The 12,056-nt window shown below is 47.1% G+C and overlaps 1 protein-coding gene across 1 annotated transcript in view; it reads left to right on the top strand.

Moving 5' to 3' along the window:
- Positions 1-11,115, top strand: part of LOC118156904 (desumoylating isopeptidase 1) — a 28,481-nt gene extending 17,366 nt beyond the window's left edge. The window contains exons 2-7 of the mRNA XM_035311121.1: positions 30-124; positions 6,937-6,958; positions 7,871-7,940; positions 8,552-8,661; positions 9,478-9,600; positions 10,766-11,115. Of these exons, the coding sequence (XP_035167012.1) occupies positions 34-124; positions 6,937-6,958; positions 7,871-7,940; positions 8,552-8,661; positions 9,478-9,600; positions 10,766-10,859 (510 nt within the window). The 5' untranslated portion in view covers positions 30-33 and the 3' untranslated portion in view covers positions 10,860-11,115. The remainder of the gene's footprint in view (positions 1-29; positions 125-6,936; positions 6,959-7,870; positions 7,941-8,551; positions 8,662-9,477; positions 9,601-10,765) is intronic.
- Positions 11,116-12,056: the final 941 nt, after the last annotated feature.

Here is a 12,056-nt window from a genome sequence, read left to right as displayed (position 1 = left end):
CGCGGCGGGCGGCTGCCGGCACCGCGCGTCCCCATGGAGGAGCCGCCGGCGCTGCACCCGGTGCAGCTCTACGTGTACGACCTGTCCAAGGGCATGGCCCGCCGCCTCAGCCCGCTGATGCTCGGTAAGCTCGGCGCCGGCGGGGAGGGGAAGGGGGAGCGGAGGAGGGGCCGGGGGGCGAGGACCGGCTCCCGGTTCCGGGAGATCCGCGGCTGTCCGGCTGCGGCTGGCCTGGGGACGGGGGGAGCAGCACCGGGAGCCTTTAACAGCACCGGCTCCGGGGGGGGCCGGGCACGGACCCGTACCGGAATGGGGCGGCCCTGGCCGCGCCGTGCTGCGGCTCCCTCGCCACCCGCCGTGAGTGCCGGGCTCCTGCAGCTTTCCGCCTATAAACACACACGCGGTGACTGCTCGCGGGCCGGCCGCTCTCCGTGCCACCCGAGGTGCTTCGGTGCCGCGTTTCTGGGAGCCCCGGTACCGGGAGGCGACGCTTCCCAGGCCCGGCGGGTCGCTGCCGGGGCCGCGGGACGCAGCTGGGCGGCGGTGGCACGGGGCCAGCGAGGCCTGCTTGGTCACAGTGACAAGGCAGCGGCAGGGCGCAAGGCTTTGCGTGGGTCCGGCCGGGGTACCCGCGGGACAAAGCCCCTGCAGTCCCTCCCTCCGGCTTTTCCCCCCTTCTTGCTGTGCGTCTTCACGCGGGTCTGTCGTACCTCCAGGCTGCTTTCAGAAACCGCCCGGAGAGCAAAGCGGTGGAGACAACGCTCGTCTTGCCGCCTGCACCCTGCTGCTTTATTTCTGTTCGGCTTCTAAAGCCGCTGCTCCTTCCCTGCGCGTTAACTTCCAGGCGCTCAGTAGCTGTTTTCCCCCTTCTTCCATCAGTTCACAAGCTGTGTGTTATCAGGGAAAACCCGACGCTGAAGAGGAAACGATTTGTTGGGTTACTTGGCGCTAAATGTTTGTCAAGTCTACTCACGGTATTCTGTGTCAGTTCTGTGACGTTGCCTATATTGAAATACCCGTGCTTTAACAAGAAACAAGTGTGATCTGGAGAAGAAAAGGCTCTGGGGAGACCTTACAGCAGCCTTCCTGTACCTAAAGGGGCCTACGGAAAGCTGGGGAGGGGCTCTGCCAGGGAGTGTAGGGATAGGGCAAGGGGAATGGCTTTAAACTAAAGGAGAATAGGTTTAGGTTAGGTGTAAGGAAGAAATTCTTCACTATAAGGGCAGTGAGGCCCTGGCACAGGCTGCCCAGAGCAGCTGTGGCTGCCCCATCCCTGGAGGTGCCCAAGGCCAGGCTGGATGGGGCTTTGGGCAGCCTGGGCTGGTGGGGGGTGTCCCTGCCCATGGCAGGGGGCTGGAACTGGGTGGGCTTTGAGGTCCCTCCCAGCCCAAACCAGCCCGTGGCTCTGTGATAGCTGATCCCTCTGCCAAACCGGGGTGAATCCCTCCTCGTGGGGCTGGCTGCTGTGAGAGCATCACCGCGTGGTGCCCTTAGCTGTGCTAATAGGATCCAGAGGTATTAGGTATTATGTCCGTGCAGCATTCAAGGATCAGTTTATCCTGCCTTGTTCAAGATCAGTTCTCTCCGTTGTGGCCGAATGATGAACCTGAACAGCAGAGCCACACAGCATTGTTCCTTGCAGGTTTTGGGGTGACTTAGTCATGCCCCTTGGGCACATCTTCACCAGTCTTGGCAAGTCTATTCATTTTTACCCAGACTGCTTCTGTTCTTGTTACTTTTTTATGAGATTCCTGTAACTTTTTGGTGAATATTTCTATTCTAAGGTGTAAGTGACCAACCACTGAAGTTCGGTTGGCTTTGATATCAGGTGTGGCATGTTTACACATGTAATGAGATCTCTGTTTGCAGAACAGAAAATGGAATCCACCTGATTCTGTGGGAGGTGGATAACAGGGAGGATAACAGCACTGCAAGCTCAATTGTTCAGGTTTTGAAGATGATATTGAGAGAAGTCTTTAAGGACGATTAAAATCCCATTGCATCGTGGGCTTAAAGAAAAATGCCTTGCAGCTCTTTAAGTTCTCCTGTCCTGTAACTGAGGTTATTGCCCACGTGACTCACAGGATGGGCAGGACCTTAGTTTACTGCAGCAGCTTTGGCTCGCTGCGGTCGAATTAAGGGTGGGTTGACTGGCAGCAGTGCGTTTAGCTGTAAGGCCCTCACAGCCCCGAAAGAGTTGGAGCAAAAGATAACTGTCAAAAGAAAGTACCTTCTGCTTTGTTCCTTTTTCCTAACCGCAGCACACTACCTCACCTCCTCGCTTTCCAAAAAGCGTTAAATTGCTCTGCTGTGAGATCCCATCAGCTCTGCTCCAAAACGCTTGCTAGGGATTTCATGAAAATCAAGTGCAATTCCCTCCCACAGTGTTCCCTGCTTGGTCTCTCCAGGCACCTCGAGGGGAAGGGAAATGAAGCACCCTCCGCCCTCTCTTAGTCTTTTCCTTCAGTTGAATACCCTGGATATCGTGTAGGAGAAAGTGTTTGACTAATTAGGATAACTTTCCATTTTAAAAAGCTGTTCCTGAGTTGAGGGATGAACAACAAGCTCTAAGTGGGATAAACATCCATCTCCTTATATGATTCCTTCAAGTCTCAGCTCTTCTGCCCTTCAGTCTAATAATTTGGATTAATATGCAAACTCTGTTTTTGCGTGATATTTAAAATGCACAGGAATAAATGACATCACAAGATTAACAAATTGACTCTGCCCATAAAATCGACGGGTGAGCATCTAATCTTCCTTTTGCTTGGCCTTCCAGATAAACCCAAGCATGGAAGTAATCTGATGTGATTGTTATTCTAAAATTATTCAGGTTTGTTTTCTTTCAAAACACCCTCATGCTCATGATGGCAGTCTCCTGCAGCAGCACAACAAACAAATCCATTCCATTCTCCCTGTTCCTGTAGCTAAGCTGAGGCTCCTGCCATTTTTTAACGCGTTTGAGTGTTGTTGTTTTTCTCATATTTCTATGGTATGTACTTGAGCAAGAAAGCTATTTGCAGCATGAATGGTATAAACAAAAATAACAGCCACCAACCACAAAAAAACGCATGTTTAATTGCCAGATGAAACTTGGCCTCATTCAACAATTTAAATCTCTGAGATGCTTAAGTGCACGGATCTATGCGTAATTGACATCCCTTCCCGAGCTCTGCTGAGTATCTTCAGGAAATACCCATATGAGCACCTCAGCAAGTGAAAGAAAGACTTAAGAGGCCCGATATTGATCGGGTTTCCAAAGCTTAAGGAGCTATCATCCTAAAATCTCACAGCTATGGCACGGTAACTTCCATGCCCGTGTTCTTCATCTGTGACAAACGAGTAATCTGCCTTACAGCAGCGTGTAATGGCAGCAGCTGAAATTAAACTGAATTACCCCACGTTTACTGCAGGCTGAGCTTGCCCACAGGTAACTACAGTGGGACAGCTGATACCTGGTAACTTGGCCATATGCACTACTTGCTGTTTGATTAAGTGCCTTCAGCTAAATTTGCAATACCCCTTCCTTCTCAACAGCCAGAAGTCCCTTGGAATATTTAAACTCCCTATGCATCGTACTGTTACCTTGTTTTACCTGGATCAACAGCAGATGCCCAACAATAGCATCCCATGTGGACACTCCTGTTCTAGGATTATTTGGGGCGGCTCCCTGCCAAGCTTGACCTTTTACTTGTGAAGCTGGGCAATGCTGCCAGCAGCAGGTTGGTTGGAAGCATCACTGCCAGGCCTGGATACAACTGGCTGTGGGGACAGAGCAGTGCAGACCCTTCCTTGGTCATAGGGTTAGGGCTGGCGTGCGTCGTACCTTCAGAGGCTGCGAGCAGGGGATTTTGTGCCTGCTGCTGGATATTGTCTGTGATACAAGACACAACTCATTTTTCAGGCTGTCCTAACTGCTTTACTTCTCCTTCTTAGGAGGGTGGCAGTGGAACTGCATCAGCATGCCAGCAGCTTTTGGTCTTGGATACCTCTGGGTGATGCAGCCGTGGTTAGTAAGAGCAGCTTTCTCAGCGGTGGGACTGCCCAGCTGCGCTGGCACTGGGGAGGCTTGCACTGCATTCCTAAGTGGTATCTCTAGCCAGGCACAGCCCACCAGTGGCAGAAAGGGATTTTGTTTTGTCTGCGACAGGCCGGGGAGCTACCATGGGTGCCTTGTTGTCATCAGCACTGCGGATCTGGCGCGTGTTTTCCACGGTGCCAGCCTGGTTGGTGTCTTAGAGGGGCTGAGCAGAAACAGCAGCTCCATTCAAAGCAGCGCCTGGCAGAAGCTGGCCTCAGACACACCTGCCTTGTGGAGCTGTGCTAGCCCAGAGCTGCTCTGCTGTTGTTGACTGTGGGCTTGGGGTGTGTTGAAGCCAGAGAGGAGCCCCTTTGGCTAGAGTACAGATTAATGTAAAGTTCATTTCCTGAATTGTTTGCTCTTTTTTGCCTTCAAGCAATCAGGGAGCCACAGTGGTGGAGAAGGATCTCTGGAGGTCCTGTTCAAGGTAGATCCGGTGAGAACAGGTTCCTTGGGGCCTTGTGCGGTTGAGTTCTGAGCATCTCCAGAACCGAGGCTCCCTTTTCTCTCTAGCCATTAGGTAACTGTAGACAGCAATAACAATTCATGGCCCTCTCTTTTTGAGGCTGAGCAGACCCAGTTTTCTCACCCGCTCCTTGATTGAGCGAGTTGTCCATCCCAGTACATCAACCCAGTATCTTTTGTATCGTGGGGTTCAAAACCGAGCATGAAAAGGTCTCAAGTGTTGAACAGAGGGGCAGAATCGCCTGCCTTAACCTGCTGCCTGCAGTCTTGCCGGAGCAGCCCCGTGTGCAGCCTTTGCTGCAGTGATATTTTAAGGTGGGTGTTGTAGCCAGATAAGCAGGCTCCCAGTAGCACCTGTGACATTGTCGGTGTCTGCAGTGACTTTCACCTGTGTGCAGAATCTAGGTGCAAACTGACAGCTCTGTAGAAGGCCTTACCTTACTGCTTGCTGGAGAAGTGCTTGTACATGTGAAAGTAAATACTCGGATGTTCTTTTTGCTTTTAGCATTCAAGGATGCAGGTACAATTCTAGCCTATGCTGCCTTTGAAACAGTTTCTTCTTGGAAAAAGGTGATTTATTGTGAATACAAATGTGCATTAATGTATTAAGATAAACAGAACACGAACTATGCAAAGCCAAGGTGGTAGGCCAGCTGCTGAAGGCAGTGCCCTGTACCCTACCTAGCTGCTGTTGCTGATGAGCTGTGCTGTCACGGGTTTCTGGCAGCTCCAGGATGCGGGGCAAAAGCTCTGATGGGCAAGGTGTGGGACGAGGGCCAGAGGATCCAGTTCAGTGGGGTGGGACATGCTCAAGAGGCAGCAGATCCTCCTGAGATGTTGCGACACGCTGCTCCACTTCTCTCATCGCTGCTGCTATCTTTTGGCCTCCATCCTGCTCCGTGCCCACATTTCTGTGCAACAGGATGACAGAATACGCTTGCTGCCTGGCTGTGGGCCACGGTAGTGACAGATCAGTCCACCTACAACGAGGCTGTGTATGCTCACTTTGTTGTGACAGTACAGGCGTCAGTCAGGCTTTTCCTTGCCTCCACTTGTGTGTGACCCTCATCTGAAGCAGGTACCCATTTCCGTGCCTATTTTGCATCAAACTTAAGTGAGAAAATTACAGTGGTGACAGTTCTTTCCTTACCTGGACACGTAGGCATCCCGTTCTTGGAAGTCCTGAAGGATTATCCTCATGGGAGGATTGGCAAGGCAGTGGCTCTTAAGATAGCCAAGAAAAGTTTTATTGTCACAAGCGTTTGAATAGAACTGGCTTTAATTATTATGTCTTTATTTTAAAAAGACCAAAGCTCTGAAGCTTCACTGAAAGGAGGAAAAAATGAAAGGAAGAGAAAAATATCTGGACGTGGTGGCCTAGAATTCAGGAATTGAGGTCTGCAGCAGGCTTTGGGAGGCCTGATGCCCATCTGATGCAAACAGATGGTGTCCAAACCACAGCAAAGGCTGTTGGCCCAAAGTTAGCCCAGCAGCACTTTCTTAACAAATTCTTACTGGCACAATGCCTCTCATGTTCAGCTAGCTTTTTTTTTATTATTTGTCATCAGTCTACGGTGTTCTTAGTCTAGTTCTAGGAAACCTGCAGGTGATCAAGTCACATTCTGGCATTTAAAAGCGAGGCTGTGACAACAAAAGTTCTCGGGAGAGGTGCTGCCTGGATGTAGAGGACAGTGGTGTGTGAACTGGCCTGCTGAGGACACTTGAAAAAAAAACGTGTCAGGGAACTGGAAAAGAATTTCAGAAGAGACTACCTCTAAGACACAACCATGCTATCAGTTTAGCTGTGCTCAGAGCGTATCGTTGCTGCTGCAGTGTTCTACGAAACAGAGTTTGATTTTATAACTTGTATAAGCTACAACACTAATTCCCCTCCACGCATGCACTTAGTTTTTAAGAGGTGGGGAGGCCGTAGGACAGCTGATCGTAGAGACCATCACCACAGATAATTGGTTCAAGTCAGATCAGTCACTGAAAAAGAAAACTCAGTGCTTTATGCTGGCGGACTGCTTGCGACTGTGAAATCAGTGCAAAACCCAACTATTCTGGTCCTGACTGAAGACTCTAACTGTAGGATAAGGTTTCCCTCCTTTGTCTGTAGGCAAAAGCCCAAGGAAAGTAAAGCACTGGCAGGGTAGGGTGGCACTGCCAGCTCTGCATGCAGGCGCTGGTGTGGACAGAGAAAAAGACATACCACTTTTGGGGAAAAAAAGACATACCACTTCTTTAGAAGTGACTCTGGGATGAAAGGTGGGTCTTTGGGGATGCTGTCATGGTGAAATAATAGGCAAGGTTCCTTTGTGATTGACAGAAGGTAGGCTGCAATCTGGAGAATACGTTGCTAATAACTATCTTCTTTTTTCTGCATACAGGGAAACAGCTGGAAGGCATCTGGTAAGTGACTAGATTTAACTTGCATAATGTGTGTTAACTCCTGTGGCGTAGGAAGTATTATCAACATGAGGTTATATATGCTGCAGATCTTAAAAACACTAGTGCTGAAGAGAGACCAAGGCACTTTCTGTTCCTGAATACAGATTGACAGTAAAATTACGTACAGTCAGGTGCTGGTTAAACCTCTAGAATCAAAGCTAGGATCTCATGAGAACAGTTTCTAGTCATTGTTGTGTTTAGTGCTCACTTGTACCCGTTTTCAAGGGTTCAGGATGTTGTCCTTGTCCCAGACGCTGTCTTCTAATTGCAGGACTAAATGTGAGAGTAAAAGAGTAGGTGGGAAGAAGGTATTCTAGAATCCAGCCTCCTGGTTTGTAAGAACCGTGGCTACATTCAGTTGCAAATAATTTCCCAGTTTGCTGTAGGTCAAGTTCAGAAAGCTTTTTTTGTTTTTGTTTTTTAAATAAATGCTACCTTCTGTGTATCTCTCAAGCCCTCTCTAGTCCTTGCCCAGCCTTATTCTCAGTGGGTTGCTATCAGTCAGACACTTCTGTCAGCAGAGTGAGACAGAGCTAGCTCTGCGGCTATCTCTGCAACTTCACCCTCAACCCTTGAGCGGAAGGAGGCTGCTGGAGATCTCATGCTGGTGTGGAAGTCCCTATCTTCCTGTGTTCATTCATGCTTAGGCGCCTAGCTGAGCCCTTCTTCCCCAACCTCCTACAGTGTTACAGTAGGGTTGATAATCATTTCCATTTGTTTTCCTGTCCCAGCAGATACTGTTCCTCCTCACAGAAATGCGTTGACTTTTCCCTTCAGTTACTGACTTTGCGATGACCTTGACCACATACTGGTGATTAACGTGCTAGGTTAAATGTTTCCTTTGTTTCACCTGTTTGTTATTCTCTGTGGCAGGCACACCTCCATAATAGTCCATAAGGATGAGTTCTTCTTTGACAGTGGGGGAATTTCCAGCTGCGCACCTGTAAGTTACCCTTAGTTTTCTGATGAGATGATTTTGTGATAGGTTACAGATCAGATTTGCTTGTGTCATTTAGAAAAGCAGCAAGTGAAGAGAGTTCTGAATTCACCAGGTGTGGCTGCTTGCCATGGTTGCCCTGGGCATCTGAGGAGAAGAACACGGACAGTAGATTCAAGCCCAGCTAAATACAGGTTGGGGGATTGCTTCCACTAATGATGCCCTGAATAGACAGATGCTGCAGATGCACTCCCAGAGTGACACTGTCAGATTTTGTGTGGATAGTCTTTGCATGCAGACTTGGCAACTCAAGGAACTCTTTTTAAGACTAAAGAAACAAAAACTCCATGATGCTTTGACAGACCTTTCTGCCATTGGAGAAGTGAAACTGAGGGGCTGTTCTTCTAAAGCAGAATTTTTCTATATTTTAGAGCTTTCAGTACATAACCTCTCATTCTCTGGGTGGAGAATGGGGAAGGCCAGTAGGGCTCCTTGCTTGATAAACTAAAAGTTCCTCCTTCTGTGCCTAGAGAAACCATAGCTCGATTCAGCGATAATTCAACAGATAATTCAGTCTGTTAATTTTAACATTGTCTTCTGGGTGTTAATCGTTCCAGGGAGGAACGCTGCTTGGCCCCCCAGACTTGGTTGTTGACCTGGGGAACACTGAAGTCACAGAAGAAATTTTTCTGGAATATCTGTCGTCTTTGGGGGAATCTATGTTCCGGTAAGTAGGAGCTTTTGCTATAAAATCTGCGTGCCAAAAAAAAAAAAGGCTTTTAGGGAAAGAGGGAGAAAGGTCTTATGAAACCCATCCCATTCACAACACTTTGTCTGCCTAGTGTATTAGTACTCTCCAGACACGAGACTGGAACTGATACGTACAGCTAGGCAACCCCCTCGTGTGCCAGCCCTGAGCTAGGCTGGGAGGACATTCTACCAGGAAGTCTTTCGCGTTTGTTTTGTTGTTGTATTTTTGTGTTTTTTTGTTGTTGTTTTCAAAATGGAATAACGCCTAAAATGCTTTTAAGAAGATCACCAGGGAAAACGAAGGCACTGTATGAAATATTTCAGTAAATAGTGCTTTGCCCCATGAGTCATGGGTGAAGCGTTGTAGTAAAGCTGCCAACTTTCAGATAAGTAAAAGCAAGGTCTTGGTTGTTAAAGAGTCTTGTCAGCTTCTCAAGAGGATAGGAAATGGTAGCATTTAGTGTTCTGGCTACATTTCAATGTCAATAATTCCTGTGACTTTTTTTTCCTTATTCCTTCTGTGGTTTTACTCGAAGAAACCTGACCTCACTTACCCTTCAAAAACATTGTATAGAGTCAGTGATGCAGAGAGATGTCGTTTTCCACCCTGATTCAATTGAATTTGAAGGTGAATTGGTGTCTGTGTTTTATGTACTTGACTTAGCAGCCTTTGTTGGAAGGGGAGAAAAGTGCTGATGTAAGGAGATGTTCCTCATTAGTGGTCTAAGTTTTTCTTGTTAGATTTATTGCTGAGTCTCTCCTTTCGTGTTTCAATTCCTTTCCTGTGGCACAGAAGTGAGTCTTACAACATCTTTGAACATAACTGCAACACCTTCAGTAATGAAGTGGCACAGTTCCTGACAGGAAGAAAAATCCCTTCCTACATCACCGACCTTCCATCTGAAGTTCTTGCCACGTGAGTATGCATTCTGCTTCTCTCTGTAGCGTATTGCTTCATGCTAACGCTTAAATATCTGACAGAGGCAGCAGTACCAGTTTCTGCTGGCTTTGTGAGAACCAGCATGAGATTAGGGAAAGGATGCTGTTTGCTTTCTTTAACGCTTACAACACCGTACGACAGATGCTAACTGGCACTGGCATTACTGAGAAGGTGTGAAAGAAAGTTGTTCTTCTGTCTTTATCTTAAGTTAGCTACTTTGTGAGGGCCTCTCTTTTGTGACCAGACACGTAAAGGGACTTTCTGGAAGTGATGCAAGTGTGTATTTTGTTTGGTAGCTTTTTGGTTTTGTCTTTTTTTGTCTTGAGAAACCAGTATATCTCAAAGGTCACGTCTAATACTCTAAGCACCAGTGGAGATGTCAGTTTTGCTTGTGAAGAGGCAAGGGAGATGTAATTTTAAAGTTATTGGTGCAGCTTTAAAGCTAGAACTGAATGGAAAAAATATGAAAGAGAGGAAATTAAGGTAGGTCAGCTCGACCTCTTCTGTTGTACTCTGAACTACTGAGGATCCCAGCAGGGTGATTTAACTCCATTGTTTAGGTCTTACTTCTTGTGGCAGTGGCATACCACATCATTTGAGAGACACATCTGCTGCTGTGGGCTCTTATTTCCTCAGATCTCTCAGTCAGTCTGTAACAGAGTGAGTCACACCAAAAGACAAACTTGGTGCTACAGGATTGCAACAGACATTATTCTCTGTGTGTTGAATCACTGTCTTACAAGGGGACTAGGGGCTATTCTTCTAGTCTTTAACACTGATGTGGTGCTTAATGAAGAACTGCAGTTGCATAACAGGGATTTCATTCGCATGCTTAAGTAGAATGAATTACTGAAAGCCAGTTTCAGACACGCTAATACCACATTAGCAGCATGGGTGTGTTAGGACTCGGAATCACCTTTATATATAAAATCAGATTTAAGATCCTTAGCTATTGAACAGTAAATTCTGTATGATAAGTTAAATCTAGTTTGCTTGTAGTGAAAAGTGAAAGTCTGTTCATCAACTTTACTTCTGTTTATGGTGATTTGATTCCAGTCTAGGAAGTAAGCCCATTTCAGTAGTAAATGGGAAAAATTGTTCAAGCAAGATATTTGATATGTTTATTTCTTTGCCTTCTCAGACCTTTTGGACAAGCTTTAAGGCCCCTCCTGGACACCATCCAGATCCAGACACCTGGAGGAAATGCCTTCAGCAGACATAATGGACAGAGCTAACAGGAGTGACCCATTGTGCCCAGCCTCACCAAGCCTCTTCCTTTTTAAACGTGAATCTACCAGATTTCTATTTTATAATTTCCCATCAGAATTAACTCTATGGAAATTACAGGACCAGTTTTAAAATTTCCTAGGGAGAGGGTTATCAGGGTGCATGTAAGACAATGCTACCAAAAAGATTGCCATAATTTCTAATAGTGTTGTACTAATTTATAAAGGCTGTCTTGTCTGAGTTAGGCTGACACTTTCTAAGTAACTCCCATGCTGGTAAGTGGGAATTCATTCCATGAATATTCAAGCACCCGTTACGCGTTTTGATGTAAAGGGCATGTCCTAGCCATCCCTTGCAGGCTCAGATCTCTTTCTCTTGTCACTGCCTGTATTCTGGGGGTATTTGCTGAAGTCTGTAGCAAGAAGACAAAGGAAGTATTTGAAGCCCAGGAAGTGAAGGTGTCCCTGTACTAGTCTAACGCGTATTTCGTTAACGCTGTGTTATTTGCTCAGGGGACAAGCTCAACTCATCTGATTAGACTATTTGCAATGGCACAGCTGAGTGGGAAGGGTGGCCTAGCTGAGCTAGTCAGCATCACTTTCGGAGCTGAAACTTTCAATGGGATTAGCTCTGTGTGGGTGGGAGGCTGCAAATGAAAATTACCAGGAGCCTCATATGGCAAGATGCAGGTGTTAAGGGACAGAGCCAGTTGAAAGAACAGAACCTCATGAGCAAATTTCAGGTGAAAGTAAGCTTGCTTTTCTCTCAAGCAAGCTTGTCAGCAGATGAACAGAACCCTGTTAACTCTTACCTTTGCTCAGGAGCTGTTTTTTCTCACTAATCAGAGTTACAGTACAGTGAGGCAGGAATAGCATGGCAGCTGCACAATAATGAGAGGCAGGCCAATTCTACCTTCAGTATCTAGTTGCAGACACAGTAGGAGTTCCAACCTTTTCTGATATTGCTGCCCTTTCCAAAGCAGTCAAGTACATCACAGAGAGCACTCTGCTTAAGTGAGAGAAATAAGTGGTAGGTCTCCCCAGATTTAAAGAAAATGGGGAATAGTAAAGTTAAGCTTTTCTGTGGAACAGTTGAGTTGATTGGGATGCATGGAGAAGCAGTCCTGTCCTTAGACTGACGTTAGATTGTATCAATACTACATCTTCTGACTTAAGGTTCTTACAGCTTTGCAATTATTTGCGGGG

The sequence above is a fragment of the Oxyura jamaicensis genome, assembly GCF_011077185.1.
Source record: "Oxyura jamaicensis isolate SHBP4307 breed ruddy duck chromosome 1 unlocalized genomic scaffold, BPBGC_Ojam_1.0 oxy1_random_OJ106547, whole genome shotgun sequence".
NCBI lineage: Eukaryota > Metazoa > Chordata > Aves > Anseriformes > Anatidae > Oxyura > Oxyura jamaicensis.
The sequence above is the reverse complement of the archived record's forward strand: the minus strand, read 5'-3'. Positions and strand labels throughout refer to the sequence as shown.